General features: G+C 26.2%; 2 protein-coding genes across 2 annotated transcripts; both read right to left on the reverse strand.

Annotated features, from left to right (window-relative positions):
• Positions 1–2,564: 2,564 nt before the first annotated feature.
• LOC112598019 lies at positions 2,565–7,827 on the reverse strand. Its single transcript, XM_025344323.1, has 8 exons — positions 7,707–7,827; positions 7,410–7,650; positions 4,916–5,011; positions 4,581–4,715; positions 4,391–4,491; positions 2,954–3,080; positions 2,752–2,884; positions 2,565–2,670 (listed from the first exon to the last, which is right to left on the reverse strand). Exons 2-8 carry the CDS (start codon positions 7,599–7,601, stop codon positions 2,582–2,584), a joined length of 873 nt encoding a protein of 290 aa, XP_025200108.1. The 5' UTR covers positions 7,602–7,650; positions 7,707–7,827; the 3' UTR covers positions 2,565–2,581.
• A 4,006-nt stretch (positions 7,828–11,833) lies between these two features.
• Positions 11,834–17,025, reverse strand: LOC112597968 (mitochondrial proton/calcium exchanger protein). Its single transcript, XM_025344241.1, has 10 exons — positions 16,547–17,025; positions 14,840–15,276; positions 14,190–14,333; positions 13,989–14,126; positions 13,723–13,926; positions 13,171–13,662; positions 12,982–13,110; positions 12,697–12,902; positions 12,484–12,631; positions 11,834–12,407 (listed from the first exon to the last, which is right to left on the reverse strand). The coding sequence occupies exons 1-10, from the start codon at positions 16,590–16,592 to the stop codon at positions 12,111–12,113; spliced, it is 2,241 nt and encodes a 746-aa protein (XP_025200026.1). The 5' UTR covers positions 16,593–17,025; the 3' UTR covers positions 11,834–12,110.
• Between the last annotated feature and the right edge of the window lie 696 nt (positions 17,026–17,721).

Here is a 17,721-nt window from a genome sequence, read left to right on the forward strand (position 1 = left end):
AGTAAAAAATAAACTGGGGTTAAAAGTACCTATAATATTATCCATAAAAATCGATTATATTATTTTCAATATAAACTTTTTTTTATTAACATTTCGTATTAATTATTAAACTTGATTTAGTTCACAAAATGACACGAAAACGAGAAAAAAATTTTAATTAGTTAAATATTAATAATAAATTAATTAATATACATTACTCATCATATTATATTTTAACCAAGATTTTTTTTAATAATGAATAAGAATGAGTAAGTATATAATAACTATAAATCATGATGATTTGAGTCTAGTCTAGTTTGGTTACATCTATCATTTACCTATATGTCATGGTTATCAGATTTGATTTTTAATTTAATAAAACATATATAATTATATTAATATCATTGAAAAACGGAATTAAGATATGTGTAACATTTAACCCCACAGTCTAAGACAATTGTAACATTTTTTTTTTTTTTTAATTAAAAATATTTATTGCTAAGATTGATATTTAAGCAGCTATTGTAATATAATTGAATAGCTATCATATTCCTTTATCAAATGATGACGTTAAAAATCAAAAATCTATACAACAGTTTCTTAAAAATAGAAAAAAGTTCAAAATGTTACGTTTGTTCCCGGTCTCCCTTACTTATTGTATTATATATTATGTATGCAGATTATAAATATCTTTCATAAATAAATTGTGAAAAAAAATAGCTAGCCGATGCACCTATAAATAATTATATTGCTTAAAAATAGGCTATATGATTTGTTTTATCATAAATACAAAAAAAGTATGTCGAACTAATTAGAAAAAATATTATACTATTTATACTGTAATAGCATTCACAATTTTCGGCCCATCGGTTTTCTTGTAATAACATTGGAATTACTTGTACTTCAATATTTGATATTATCTAATTATGCGTGCTAGCGTATTAAATTAAATATCCACTGCGTTTTCACAGTAAAACGATGACACTCTATTGGTTGTTTAATACTAGTTTTAACACTACATCATTGATTTGACTGTCGTTATATACAGTGGCGTAACTATAAAATTCTAGCCCATATGCAATATTATTTTATGGCCCCTAAAAATCGTTATATGAATAAAATTAGACAATTACACGTATATATAAAATGTATAATTATATTATGTATTATAATATTTATAATTCATAAAATATATCATAATTAATTAAATTATATTTATACATGAAATAAATGACATAATAATATGTATTTTTATACTCTTCGTAATATAAAAGTTTATGGTTTTATCGTAGTATATTATTTATTATAAAATAGTTTAAAATTATTAACAAAATATAAAATGTTAATATATTTTAAACAAAATATTAAAATTCTAGGGCCCCCTTTTGGACCGTCTAGGCCCCGGGCCTCGGTGCAATGCACACCTATGCAACCATGTAGTTACGCTACTGGTTATATAGAGCCATACAAGAAAGTTTATTGAATACCAATGTGTATATCAATATGTTTCTAACGCTTCCTGCGTACCACCATCTGACCCTATGATTTCTGGTTTTTAAGTGTTGATCCACAATTTAATAAAATTACAATATTTATATTCATATTGCTTTATTTAAAAAAAAAAAACGTATCACAATTTATATAGTACCGATAGGTATGTATATAAATTATAAATCTACCTATATAGTATGTATTATTTATTATCGTTCGTTAAGTTTCGATAACATAAAGCCCAAATATGAGTAAATAGGTATTGTAAATATTAATTAAACAATCAGTATACTTTCTATATATAACGGATAAACTATGTTAAAAACGTTTGAATTAGTTTAACAAATCATAGTAGAAACTTTTAATCGTGACTAAATTAATTTTGTTTGTGTTCAAACACTATATAACTATATAAGCAATATAATATTCTTAAATGACCATATCGGTAACCATAACTGCACCTATCCGTGCGTTTAAATTACATAGGTACCGTAAGATAAGTATAACGTATGGAAGACGCTCGTGTACTATACGTGAAATAATAACAAATACTATATAATGAGTAGGTATTTATTCTCACGCTAATTATTATTTCTCATCACGATTTGTGTAAGTTATAAGTCGTCCTATTTACCTATATTCGTATTTATAAGGACAGAATTATGAATCATAAATGCTTAGAAATAAATTACATTACCTAATTTCATTTGTACCTTCTAAATTGAAAAATATAATACACGAGTGTATACTGTACATAATATGAAGAGATGTTTTGACTTGAGTATTAATTATTGTACACACTGTCATAGGTAAGTACTAAACTATACTGTCTATACTATACTATTATACGTAGTTATAGTACTGTTAGTAGTTACTATACGCGTTGTACAGAATGTTTTTCATTACCTATTCTTGTTTTAAATGTATTAAAAAAACTTAAAAAATTATGATGTATAAGGGTACTAGGTAATATAGCTATTTTACAAATATTATAATTTCATCAAAAGCAGTAGGTATATATTATTTTTTATAAATAATGCATAATAGGTAATATAAATACAAATTTAAATAGTTTTAAGCTTTTTAACCGGATATATATCTATTTTAATTTTTAATCTAAGTTATAAATAATAGCTATGCTGTTGGTAGAATTATTCAATGGCAGATACTGAAAATCCCAAATGAAATTGTTAAAAATCACTGCACAACAAACAAAACAGTTCATCAATGATTATCTATATGAGTTATTATATATTTATAGGAGTAAATCATTGTACTTACGAGTATGGTAAGTTTCTAAGCGTCCATCCAAATGATTACATATTTCTGTGCAAGGATTTTTAGGCACCAACCGATAATTAAACGCCCCACTTATCTGTGATACCGCCACTCTGCTGTCATAGTACATATTGATCTAAATAGAAATTAATTTGATTTGAAGAACATGTTGGATACAGCTGCCATTTAAATTATTAAATAATACTTGTTTATAATGGAAAGTTTTGTATTTGAACGACATAATTATCCACGTTTCAGATGAAATGCTCAAAAACGAATCTGGTCTGTATAGAGCTCGCATCATTTTTCCTTGGATATCATCACAATTTCTCCTTGAAAATAATATTGGTAAAATACTCGACTCGTAAAATTGTTCAGTGCATACGAATGGGTTCCAGATTATTTTAGATAAATAACGTATACGTATGCTAAGTATGCGTCATTCGGACGCGACTGGTTCAACTCGAAATATTTAGATAATTTTGATTCATATTTTTGAAAAAAAAATTCTGCGGCCCAATATTTTATACATGTCAAAATTTATTATTACAGTAAATAACGCGTTTAAACATAAAGAAATCAGGGACTCCCTTTATCCCACAAACAAGACCGTATAGCCAGCAAAATATTTATTTTTATTTTTGGGGAGGAGGTTTAGAGTATAAAGAGTATAAAACGATATATAATTTTCAAATACAATAGGCATTTAGAACTACTCAATCTTATTTCAAGAAAAATTTCGGGGGGGGGGTCTGAATCCTAAACCCCTCTCTGGCTACGGCTTTGCAAATAAATCAGTAACCTACCTAATATAGTATTGAAAATTGCACCAGAATACCGGTTAGATAAAAAGATAATTACAACGTTTAATGTGAGCTCCGCCAGTTTTGTTTCCTCACTTGTATTGGGTATATGGAAACTTTACCCGTATTAAGGGGTTCCCAAATTATATACGGTGACATCCATTGCGATGATGTACATTGAATTGAAATAGTTCAAATTTATTTTAATTTAATGTGTCAAATCGATCCATTTATTAATATTAAAAAATAATCTACAAATCGTAACACTTTAGTTTATAGTTCAAAACATTATAACATAATATATCTATATGTTTTATAATTATTATTTATTATTTATAAAATGTATACACATTACAATAATATAACATATTTAATGTATGCATATAATTATTACCTACTTTACGATAATATTATAAATAATTAATTTTATATTTTCAACTAACTTTTGCATGTTTTTTGATATACACATATTACGCGTAACTATTTTTTAAATATACCATTATTATTATAAAAAGTAAATTTTTTTGTTAATAATTAATAATATATATTAGTTTTATACATATACATGATTTTATTTTACCCCAATTTTACCTTGTTTTTTCTGGTAGAGTTTTTAATTAAAAAAAGGTATATTTGTGACAGATTGCGTCTAGCCAATAGGTACATAAAGTAAATTCAGGACCCAACTTTATGAAGTACAATATTGTTTTATCTGCCACTGTTTCATTACAATATTCAAACATAATAAGATTTGTTAGTAATATGTTTGATTAGTTCAAATAACGTGCATTACGGATAGTCAAAGTTGGTGTACTAATTTATTAACTAGGTATACTAACCAATGCATAAACCATCCATACTTCATTTTGATTGCTCGGAGAGGATCGATTTTTAAGTTGGATTCGTAATCACAAGGTAAGAAATCTCCGATTAAAAAAGCCTTAATAAACAAAATATGATTTTCATAATACAATGGGATTAATGGGAATTTTCCCGTTATGGATAGCAAACTAAAATGATAATACCTACAAGCGCTACATCTTTAATAGTGACGTTAGTTTTAACATTGCTTTGGAACAAAACCGGCCAATTGAGATCTGCGAATGATTCTAAAACGTCTTCGGGTTTGTAGACAACGTCCACTCGATCGATGCTTTCACATGACTAAATAAATGAATAAATATTAATATACATTTGATTAGTACAAGATATAATATTATGTCTACCTTTATAGCTATGTATATAATATATATATATATATATAATAGGTATCTATATAGGTGCAGATAACAGGTGCCAAGATGGTAAGATATTTAAAACGTTTGTATGTAGATTATATTATTATTATTATTATTTTGACTTACATAACAGTCCGATTCAGTAAGTTCGCGTTCTGGGATTTTTTTATACACTAAACACGAATCGTGAAGTAAATTTTTGAATTTGTTCAGGTCTATTAACTGTAAAGATTTAAAATATCTAATTATTATAACTTATAAATATTAGGTATTTGTTTTAAATTCTTACAAACCAAATTATTATTATCTTATATTATAAAACGTAAGAGACTTGCGCTATTGTCCGTAAGTGACAACATACATTTTACATCCGTGAAATGAGTGAAGCACCAATCAGAAAATTAGGAATGTATTTATTTATTTTAAACATACAAAAAACTAAAAAAATCAGGTAAGCGACGGAACAAGGTGTATTACACCAGTAATGACCGACTGCTAGACACTCGAATTCGGTTTTCGTAAAATTTTATTTACGTTTTTAAAACGACACCGCCAAAGTTTAGAGCCACTAAATCAGTGGTACCAGTGTCACAAACGTCGTAATCACCGATTTCGTCACAAAACTTTAATGTTGACTATTCGAATTTTTTAACAAAAGTTTTTCTCAAATCTTGTTTCCGACTTAGGGTATTCACTCAGGCGAGTTTTACCGGCTCTTTTATTATTAATAAAAACTGTTATTATTAGTACGTAGTAGGTATGTCCAATAAATACGCGAACTTTTAAAATAAAACTTTTATTCATTATAATTTTCTATAGATCAATCTAATTTCCTTAAAAATACTCTCTGTCCGTAAGAATGCATTTATCCAATCTTCGTTTCTATTGATCAAAATATTTCTTAAAGTCTTCAGGAGTTAAGCTTCTCAGCTGTCTTGTTATTATGCGCTTTATGGTTTCTACATCATCCCAGTGTTGCCCCCTTATAACCATTATACATTTCGGAAATAAAAAAACCATCACAGAGGGCTAAATCAGGTTAATATGAGGAACGGCTAAAATAAGTTGTGATCGAATTTCGGGTCAGAAATTCGCGGACCAGCAGAGGCAAGACGAGTAAGCAGGGGCATGGGCATTTTTTGCGCACAATTTTTTCAGTCTTAAATTTTCCGTTAAAATAATATGCACAGACGATTTTCCAATACTCAGTATATTAGCCAACATCTTCCAATCAGTCATTCTTCAATTGGAAAGTGTAAGAAACTGTACATGTTCAATGTTTTGGGTCGTCATAAATGGTTGAAATACGTCCTGGTGTGGGTGTCGCATCTTCTTTGCAGTCTTCACGACCCTCTTAGAAACGCTTAATCTATTTAGAAAGAGCTGTTTTCTTTAAAGCACTATTTCCATAAACAGTACTTGAAATCAGGGATGTAATTTGGGAGGGAGGAGTCAAGATGTGTTGTTATATCTTTTGTTTTTAAAATAGTTCTAATTGGCCTGTGCTCTGTTGAAATAATGCCCAAAATTAAATCTTCTTAAATTGTATTTTAATTTTTAAACTGACATTTATTAATATTAGTATATTGTCAATTATGATTGTAAATTATTTATTATATTTTAGTTTTAAAATTAATTTTTACTATTTATATTGTTGCAATAATTCGGTTCACGCGATGATGAAAATAATTGAAAACAAGATAATATAAATATACGTATATCTATTTTTGTATGGCCTGGTGAAATTTCAAAATGGCCTACTTGGAACCTTGCACACCCGAAAAAATCTTAAATGACGCCCCTGTAGGTAAGACCAGTCCCCATGCATCCATGCTTGGAAATTACCATGGAAAATAATAATTAACAACACCATACCTCAAAATTATTTTAATTTCCTAGCTATAATATAAGATATAAATGTATTTGCTAGGTGAGCACCTATATACCTAATATTTATATTATACAATTAAATTAAATTATTTTACAAATCATGGGATATTTCGTTCATATAATAAATTAATATCCAGTGTATAAGTTACCTACCTGTAACTGATTTTGTATAATCATATAAGTGGAACAGTACACTTGTATTTGATATGTATATAGTATATAATATAATATACCTTGGTTGTTACGCATATAGTATATTTAAATCTATATTTTAATAAATTTTAGATACAAATAATAGTTATATAAGTATTAAAAATATTATTTTTTTTTATATTTTTTTTAATAATACCTTCATAACAGAAATTTGTTTACGTTTTTAATTTTTAAGTTGTTTTTGGTGTACAAAAATATACTTTAAAAATAATTTGATATTTTTTAAATTAAATGGAGATAAAATAAATAAATAAATCCTTATATCATGATTATATGTCGTCGTGTTGAATTATTAAACTCTAAGCACCAATTAATTGTTTAAAAGTTATCGAAGCAGAACTCAGTTAAAAAATGCGCTTGATTGAAGTAGTAGTTTTCGTAACTTTTTCCAAACTACCTTATATCTAATTATTTATAACGCTTTAGGAATCTACTGAGCAATTCTATAAATTACCTATAGTACAAATATCTATGTCCACAAAACAAATTATAAACTATTATTATCGATTTGTATTACCTGCATCATAGTTAATTTCAAGACGGCGCGAACATATTGGTTGATGGTATAATTTTGCAATGCCATGGATACAATAAGTAAAATTGCTACAATACTCAAAATCCACATCGTTTTATACTTTTTCATGACTTTTCTATAGGCGCTACCGGAAGAACACTTATGACCGACGCGTTCTGTTGAAGGCATACACATTTTGTTAATTTCACTACAGAATTATGTATTTCCAATGTTAGCTATAAATCTAAAATAATAATTTATTAAATAAAAATTAAACTAGAATTCTATACTTCTACATACGTTATAGTGAAGTACAATGTATATAAGGTATAAAGTACGTAATGACTTAATTGATTAAATTACAGTTTGTGTGTTGGTAAATATTAACGTTGATAGCTTACAAAGTTGAACTCGCTTTAGATGCTAGTACGCTATAGTAACATGTTTTCTCTACGCATCACGATGGAATACTCATATCTGGTGTTATAAGTTTTTTCAGTTATTACCCCTTTTACCGATTCACTGATCTGAGTAATTGAATTTTAAGCTTGTTTACACTTGATAAACATTTTTAAAAGCTAACCTACTAGTTACCATCATCGATTGTTATTTGAAATATGTATTCTTAGGAGGAAGTACGATATAACATGATGAAAATACTGTATGCGTATAAATATAATACAGGGTGATACCCCAACCATGCTGATCTTAATTTTCTTTAAATTTTGATCTTTGGAATATTCAAAACATAGGTACATTTTAATATTCTGAAAATTTTTGTACTATACCTACATAGGGAGTGCCTTATGGTAATATTTATTATATTTGGATAATTTTTACGAATTTTAAAATATTGATAGATTAATATTAATTAGGTAATAAAATGCTCAAATTATAGGTAGCAACCATATTTTCCAAATACATTTTCATGGGCCTATTAATAAACAAAGATGCAAAGTTCAATAACTTAAAAACTTCTCGTTTCAATTTGAATTTAATACGTTAAAGTATTCAGAAAAATGTTCCTCTAAATAATTTAAATATGATATTTTCAAAAAAAACTCTTTAAGTACTACAAAAAATTCTTAAGAATTTTAAAAATTAGTTTTTAAATAACTGCATTATTGTGGGAAAGAGTGGTGAACACGCTTGGTAAATTACCCTGTATATATATAATATATATTATACGTCTGTATTGTATTATATGTTTATGTTTATGTAGTGGTAGGTAGTATATAAGCTATAATCATTATTTATATAAAATAAAGGTGGCTGTTATTAAATTTTTTAACATAACATTGTAACTATAAATTATATAATGTAATATGGATATATAATATTATACAGTAATTAATACTTAATATACCTAAGTATTATAAAAAAATACAAATATTGCGATAATAAATTATAACATTATAGGAAAAAGCAAATAATTTACAATATAATAATATTATAATAAATTCGAACAATTAATTAGTAATACTAGGTATATAAAATATGAAATATATTTATATTACTAGTTGTTCCCATGTACTTCGATAGCCATGCAAAATACATCCATGTTAAATTTGGTTCTTATATAGCTGTCTTACCCAGCGTTGCTCCTAGAAAATGTCGTGACCATTTAAAAGTAACATATTTTTAAAATTAATTTTCGCTTGGGTGTCCGATATAAGACAAATATATTTTTTAAAGTATTCTTCAACATTTTTATCGGTTTTATAACATTTCTTTATAAACTATATTATTCTTTTTTATGATTAGGGGAATAAGTGTATAAATCGCTTTATCTGAACTTACACGGGAGCAAGCAACATAGCAGTTAGGTATCCTTCTGCACTTCGTTGCCCATCATTCATCAATTATGCTTCTTATGTGGTTTGAACTTTGTGCAATCTGTTATTTATACTTTTCGTTCACAGAAAACAGATGATACGGCATATATTTTATACTTTTATGTTATTATTTGCCAATTACTTTAAAAATTATTTATTTACTAGAATTTGATAATAGAATTAGAAATCAGCTTAAAATATTCTCCACCCAAACAAACGCACGGTGCTACAATGCTATACCGTGGTAGGTATTTCAGTTTTCTATCAGTTCACTGGTTAACCGTTTATTTTTTTAATAGATTTTTATGATAATTATAATATTTAAAATTAACTAAAAAACATAAAGTTAATACAACATTGAAAATTATTCTAGTTATGTATTAAGCTCGACTTTACCAGGCAAAAAGTTTTTCAATGTTTTGTATTGAATTTAAACTTTATTTTTCTGGGCAGATAGCACTATATTAATACATTTAAAATTTTGAAATTTATCGGTCAGTTGTGTGGACGAAAGTTGGGTCCATAAAACTGTGCTTAAAACTTACTTTATAATATGGTTTTTTATATAAAAAAATCGCATGAGTGGGGATTATTTACATCTAAGATTCATACATCTGTAAGATATATCTACGTCAAAAATACCTAGAACCCGATTTTAGTGTCATTTACCGATTCCAATAGACAATAGTGAATCTAAACCACCCAGGGATCCATTCAAATACACAAAATATATCATTAAAATAGGTTCACATAGCCGTTAAAGAGTTCAGTAAGACAGTATGTAACACGTCATATTATATATACGTACAAAAGAATTATAAATTATATTAAGATAAAAATCTGAATTATTTTAAAAAATAAATAAGCTTATAGATATTTTTTACGCTAATATTTTTTTTTTTATTAATTGGCTATCTGTTTTCAAGTGCCCAAACTGCTCTAGTTGCTCGTGTCTGATAAACTCCCAGAATTTTTATTCTGTTTTATCTAAAATGTCTGCGTTCGATTTTTTTTCTCTCATTAACCTTTATTATAAATCAGTTGAAATGTAGTCCAGCGTACTTCTCATTCAAATATTATTAACTTTAAATGTTCATAAAAAATAAATATGACTCTGTGATAAACTATTTTTCTATTATGATAGATGGAAAAGCTTATAAGGAATCTTGTATGTAATTTTAGGTAAGTACTAGAAAATAATAATTAACATTTTATAACAATGAGTCGTATTTGAAGACGTGTACCTACTTTGAATGCTTATATTTAAAATATAAAAACTAATATTTTGAGTCACAGAAAGCGTTTTGAAAGGCAAGTAAAAATTGATGATGCTTCTAGTAAAGGTATAATATATTTGATAATGTACATTTTTTCATATGTACGAGTACAATAATCAATAGTAAAATATTAAAATACCGTACATTTGACTTTTTTTTATATAAAGCATATGATTTAAAATTGTTTTCATAATGACGTCAAAAAATGTAACTTTTTTTTAAAAGCGTTTTTGCTTAACTCGTATACAAGCCCGGATTAGGCCAGCAAGCTATCGAGAAAATCACGGTATGTTTATTCTATATCTGGCGTATCTATATAGTAAATTTGTCAATAATTTAACGAGGAAAAGGTTTTAAGCATTAGTTGGATTTACAATAGGTTATTTTTAAATTTAATCAATAAGATGCAATACTCACACAAATTGCCACTATCTTATAAACGTATAATACGGACAATTTGTGTTTAGTAGAATAAAATATATTGTATTATCTCAACAATGAGAAAATTACCATTGCTTTTAATTACGATACATTACATTTTAACAGTTTTGGGTATTTAAAAACAGTGTATTTTTACATATGAATATCTAACTTAAAAAACGAAATATTGTAAAAACACTGTAATTTAAGTATAAAACAAAAATTATAAAATGTTAAGTCAGAATATGATTAAAAATGTATGTTGTTATTTTCGAAAATATCTCAATCTGCATATTCATGCAATAAAATATTAAAAATAATTAATTTACAATTGAGTTTCAAAAAAAAAAAATAAATAAATAAATAAATAAATAAAAAATATTATTTATTATTTATTGATAGATTCTTTTTTACACCTAGTTTAATAAAAATATAATTTTGTCCAATTTTAATCCTTACAATTAAGTACACCATTAAAACATTAAAATTTAATATAGTCATTTGATTCTTTAAGTAAATATCCAAATATTATACAGGTCTTATTTGTTTAAATGCAATTTTTGTAAACTATTATCACTTATTTTCTTCAATTATTAAATTTTTAATATACAAGTGTAAACAATAAAACAACTTAGGTTGCTTGTATAATTCTGGTTATTTTTTTTTATATTGCATGTTTTGAGATACAAGTAATATGCTCTTTTAAATATATTTATTAATAAAAATTCAAGTGTAAATAAACAAATAGTTTAAAACAGTCTTACATAATATCATGGTAAAATATATTTAATTTTACTATTTTAGTGAAGAATTTTATAAGCTTTTATAAAGAGGAGTTTTAAATAATGAGGGTATTTTTTTTAAAGAAAAAAGTGATAAAAATAATAAAAATATATAAATTTGAATTCCACAATATTATTATTTTTAAACAAATAACAGTATAATTATAGTACTTAACAAAAAGAAACAACCAGCCAGAAGACAATTTCCTTAAGCATTAAATAAATTGTCCTGAACTAAAAACTGTATTTACAAACTAAATTGTAAGGGATAACTAACACATAGTCACATAAACTGTGGAAATGTATTGCAGTATCACATTTTTTTTTAAATTGTATTTAAATTTGAATGATGAAAGATTGTTTGAATTTATGAACTATTGTATTATTAACTTATAGTTTTTTGGTTTCATCTGATTTTGTTGTATTTGTTGGTGGTAATGGTGGTATTTTTGTATCGGAAACAATTTTTGAATCAATGATTGGTGTAACAGTTTTTTTTGGAATTGTTTCAGATGTTGTAGTTAATTTGGGGGTTGCAACTTGTGCTACATCATCTTTTTCCAATTGTTGTACTTTGTTCATTTTCTCTATAATTTCCATTTCTTCCTCTTTGATAACTAATTGTGTTATCATATCCATTTCCTTAGTAGATAATTTGACATTTTCAGTACCAATCAGTTCCAGTACCTAAAATAAAATATATATAAAGAAGTATATACATATAAGAAGTTTTAAGCAAAATAATTGTTGTTATGATTCTTACCTTTAATACAGTATCTAATCTTATTGAACCATCTTGATCATCATCAATTTTACTAAGAACTTCACTTATCTGTTGAAGTTTGAATTCATCAGGTATGTTTTGTAATTTTCGTACTGCTCCAATAAGCTCATCAATATTGATTAATTCACTAAAAGAAAGATTAACATAATAAGTAAAATTGAAGAAAAAAAATCGGAATAGTCAAATTTTTACCTTTCCTTAATAGATTTTTCATCAATCAATGTTTTAGTTTCAATATCTTTTTTTATTTCTTTTTCTTTAGTTTCTAATTTATCAACTACTTGATCCATATTCTTTATCATATTATTGACTTTCTTAAATAATCGCTTAGCTGCTTTGGATTCTCTAACTTTTTCTTTTTTCTCAGTTTTCATTACTTCTTGTAGATCATTTATATCCTAGAATAAATGACAACATTCAATGTATTAAATAAAATACATTATTTATAAGATTTACAATTTATTTTATTTTACTAACTTCTTGGTAATCTTTGAGTTCATCTTTCAATTCTTTGATTTCTTCTTTTTCAACAATAAGTGTTTTTTGTTCTGAACTCAAATTCTCGATAGCATTTTCTAATGTTTTTAAATCAGTTAATGTTACTTCCTATAAATAAAAAATAAGATAAATAACAATCAAAGCATAAAGTAACATGTTTGGACTTACTTCTTTTTTGATTCCAGTCGTGTCAGTTAAAGTAGGTGCTGTATCCACTAAATTTTCATTAAATAAAATAGGTTGCTCTTTAGGTTTCTTTTTGGCATCTTCTAATTCTTTTTTCTTTTCTTCCATGCATTCTTCAATTTCTTCTTTCACCTTACGTTCTTCCTCTTTAATTGCTTCTAATTTAGCCTTATTATCTATAACCCCATCACGTTCTCCTAGATCAGCTTCAGTTGATACTCCAACAGAAGTAGGTAATGAAGAAATAGCCTTTTTTAGTAAATCACTAGTTGGAATATTTTCTGTAAAACTAAATGCTCTAGAGAGAAGAAGTAATGAAGGAGGAACTTTTTCATTTAATGATAGGTCTAGCCATTGAGTAAGCTGTTGTTTAAGACGTTTTTCAGTAAGACCATAAGCACGCATACCACGAGACTTACACGCTTGTTGCAGTTCGCTTAGTGTCAGTGAGTCAACACCTTCTTTTTGAATCATCTTAAAATTTAAAATTAATAAATTAAAAAATAATTTAATTTAAAATTAATTTTTATTTACTTTATCATCAATAGATAATGAACGTAGTTTAAGTGTCAGTTGGAATCTTAAAAAGTTTGAAGTCCCAATGGGTCGTAGTTCAAGTACTCGACAAAGGGCAACCAACTGTGGTCGAGGAAGTGAGTCAAGGGTAATTTCATCTTTGAATAGTTTTGAAAACTTAAGAATTTCATCAGCTGATATAACAGTACCTTCTTGCCTAACCTAAAATGTTATTTAATGTTAAAATATAAAAAAATTAAAAACATAAGGAGTTGGTAAACTACTTTAGCAAAAAAATTTGCAAAATCTTGTGCTGATTCACATGTATGTCCTTTACCAGACACCGACATATTATCCAAAGTCTCTTGAAGGAATTTTGCCATTTCAAGTTTCACTTTTAGAGATTTTTTGAGTTTAGCTTCCTAAAATAATAATATAAATTAAATAAATGTTTAATATGAGATAAAAATATATTTGAAGCTAACCTTATCATCCTTTGTTTGAAATGTAGTTGGTAACATACCAGGAAAGATTTTTATAAAAATAGGCAAAGTAAATTCGAGGAATGGAACAATAATAAACACAGAAAAAGGTACTAATCGGAAAAGATCAGCCACAGTTTCAACAAACTGAAATAAGTAAAAAAAAAATATATATCAATAAATTGCTTAGTAATTAGTATGTATGAAATCATTTGGTATCCTTGTCATATGTGGTCTACTGCACACCTGTTGTCTACCATACATCTATGGCATTTCTGATGATTTGATGGAGATTACGATAGATTTTTTTTTAAACAATGTAACTTCTACATTAATAATATAACATTATAATAAAACCTAGGCCTGGCAGTTATCATGACTGTAGTTGTAAATGTATGAAATAATCAGTCACAGTTTAATTTGTGCTGTAACATATTTAAACATTTTTTCATAATTTTAATACATTGACATATATTGTAATACATATTTGTTGATAATTGTCTTTCTATAGGTACATTATGCAAATTTAGGATTAGATTGTATCGTGTATTATTGAATTATTATTATAATTGTGTATAAAAACTATATGGTAGACAACAAGTGTTTGGTAGACCAATTACAACAAGAATACCAATCATCTTTAATTAGCTTACTAAGTTATGTTCTCTTCTTGTCAAATCCTGACCTCTTATTTTTTTAAGAGCCAACTTAAAGGAGATTTTTGCGTTGAGCCCCAAAAGCTTAAAACCATGGTAATAGTGCATCACTTCATCTATAACTTTCTGTTTTATTGTTTTTGTAGGTTTAATTGCAGTAATTTCTTTCCCTTTAGCTTCTTTTTGAGCTTTTTCTTTGACTGCATTCACAGTTTCTTCAATTTTAGAAGATGGTTTTTCAGATAAAAGTGACGATGTGCAAGATAAATTTCGAATATGTGGATTGGAAAATTCTAGTTTTTTTATCAAACAGGATGTTGGATAAAGTTGATTTGAGGCAACATTTGAATAAAATAAATTGTTTGAAAACGTACATGGTTGTAGATTCAAACAAATTGCACCAAAATGTTTGTTATTGTAAAATTTGTACAAATCTGAAAAAAAAAATAAAGAAATAATATTGTGATCTACATAAAACTAGGTAATTTATTGAATCTCAATTTGTAAGTAGCTTAATTAAATATAGTTATTGGATAAAGGTTAGATTACCTAGTATTCATTTATATAAAATAACGAATCATGCTAATTTAATCTTGACCTATATTGACCTTGAACTAATAAAAATGGAATAAAATAACTAACTTAAAATTTGAATAAGACCCTAATTTATATGTGTATTTAATAGATATTTACTTAAAATAAAAACTAAATTTTTGATGATTTAGTTTAAAAAAATATAAACTTAACACAAATAAACAAAAAAATCTTTAGTTTGACTTTAAACCTATTTTATTATAAACTAATTTAGGTAAAAATAAGTAATTATAAATAATTTTAGTATACAAATTCTAGGTATGTAATTAAACATAATATACTATATAATATTATTAGTAGTAGGATATTTTATTAGGTTAACTAATGTTATATAAATCTAATAAAAATAATACATTGATACTTAGATAATTTTTTTTATAATTAAAAACCTATACACATTTAGTTTAATATAATATTATTTTCTTACCCACATAAAAAATATTAAATTAAATAACTATTATAAATCATAATAGATATAATATAGTGGTATAATGTTCAATGTACAAAAATAGTTTGCAATAAAAAATTAATTTAATATTAGTTAATATTTAACTAAAATATGGAATTAAATATACCAATGCCTATTTATTACAAATTTAGTATTAGATATTAATTTAATAATCTAAATATTGGAGTTAAGTATTATATTAATGAGTTAATTTAATTTATAGATACCCAAGTAATTTTCAAATAATTTTATTTATATATTACTATTTATATTTCATTCAAATTCTTAAAAAAATTAAACATTGAAATAAATAAGTATAATCAAATCAATCTATTAAAATTAAATATAAATAATGTATAGGAGAACAAAATAAAAGTTATTTTACTTTAGCAAATATTAGACTAAGAAAATGTATTAAAACACAGCTATTAGGCAGAAAATGTATTAAATCTTTTTATGACAAAACTTTATTAATCTCTTGGATTTAGGTACCCAATTTTAAACATTAAATATAATTAGGGGGAAACATCAGTTTGATAACTATGTTGACCTTGAATAGAATGGTGCGATATTTAAAAAATTTGCTAAATTGTATATATTTTCTGAAGGGGTCTACAAAATATGTATGTTGAAATTTATTTAAACTTAATAGGTTCACTTACTTCCACAGGGTCGTAAACCCGATTTTGTCGCTCTTGATAAATTCATTTTGCAATGTTTTGTACAACAAAGCTTAAACTTTAAGCGGCTGAGGAGCACCAATATGTCTAAGATAAAATGCGGAACGTTACATGTGTGTAAGCGAAATAAGCTTTGAGTAGTTTGAGTTTATGTCGTTTATGACGGCAATGTTGCGATGATGATAATATGAATTGTGAAAGCGACACTCTTCGTGATAAAACGATTTTCGGAGATTTGGTACTGATGTTACGAACGAACTCTCCGGACGTTGTGCACGTTTGTTGTGAACGACTTTCTCACAGCAAAACGATAAATCGAATGTTTGTATTTTGTTTTTTGCACTTTATTTCATTATACGAACGGTTCTACTTTCACAATCATTATAATATAGTTTCATTGGAATTAAATATCTCATACTAATAGACTAATTAATTACAATTTCGAAAAATAATAAGTATTCACATCCACAAGTAGGTTCGCAACATACAATGTAGTGATATGTCAGTCAGCTGTGAGCGTCTATGATTGTCATAGTGGAAGTGTGGTAGAGGACGTAATCACCGAGAAGCTCAAGGCCACAGTGTCGGCTTTTCGGATAACCAAGTGTTTTCGTGAAGTGTCGCTGTTGTAGACAATACTATCGAATAATATTCATATCACATTATCACAATAATAATAATTGTTGATGAGTGGTTGAATGGTACGGTTGCACAATCGGTTTCTACGGCGGCATTTGACAATTATTGCAAAATATATTATTATTAACCGACAACCATAAGACGTTAAGTACCAGTTTACCACTAATTAAGATATTAGACAAGTACAAAGTAAAAGAAAGATTTGGCATGTCCATTTTTTTTTTTTTGTGAAGAAGGAAAAGTAGAGTTAGACAGCTAACTTATATTACAGTTACAATTTACAAAGGGCTCCACTGTTATTTTAAACTATTTAACGGTAAATACAAAAAAAAAATCTACCTACTCAATTGAAGTTTACACAAATTAGATTTAAAATAAATATACAAAATGGAACTTTATTTTTTAAATTTTAAGTTCGATTTGTATCAAAAAAATAACAAGTGTTTTTATATTTTATGTAGCAACATGTATTAATGTAAAACCTACTTGAAATAAATAAACAGTTTATATAGTCGTTG

Source organism: Melanaphis sacchari, unplaced genomic scaffold (genome assembly GCF_002803265.2).
Source record: "Melanaphis sacchari strain LSU unplaced genomic scaffold, SCAv2.0 Contig44_pilon_pilon, whole genome shotgun sequence".
Taxonomy (NCBI): Eukaryota; Metazoa; Arthropoda; class Insecta; order Hemiptera; family Aphididae; genus Melanaphis; species Melanaphis sacchari.

Excerpts from the sequence above, each read along its gene's own strand:
- LOC112598019 (XM_025344323.1), bottom strand. The coding sequence starts at position 7,601 with ATGTGTATGCCTTCAACAGAACGCGTCGGTCATAAGTGTTCTTCCGGT. Across the intron at positions 4,492-4,580 it reads CTATTAAAGATGTAGCGCTT|GCTTTTTTAATCGGAGATTT; the intron begins GTAGGTATTATC and ends TTGTTTATTAAG. Across the intron at positions 3,081-4,390 it reads TATGGATGGTTTATGCATTG|GAGAAATTGTGATGATATCC; the intron begins GTTAGTATACCT and ends ATTATTTTCAAG.
- LOC112597968 (XM_025344241.1), bottom strand. The coding sequence starts at position 16,592 with ATGAATTTATCAAGAGCGACAAAATCGGGTTTACGACCCTGTGGAA. Across the intron at positions 14,127-14,189 it reads TTCAAACAAAGGATGATAAG|GAAGCTAAACTCAAAAAATC; the intron begins GTTAGCTTCAAA and ends TTATTATTTTAG. Across the intron at positions 12,408-12,483 it reads GATTAGATACTGTATTAAAG|GTACTGGAACTGATTGGTAC; the intron begins GTAAGAATCATA and ends ATTTTATTTTAG.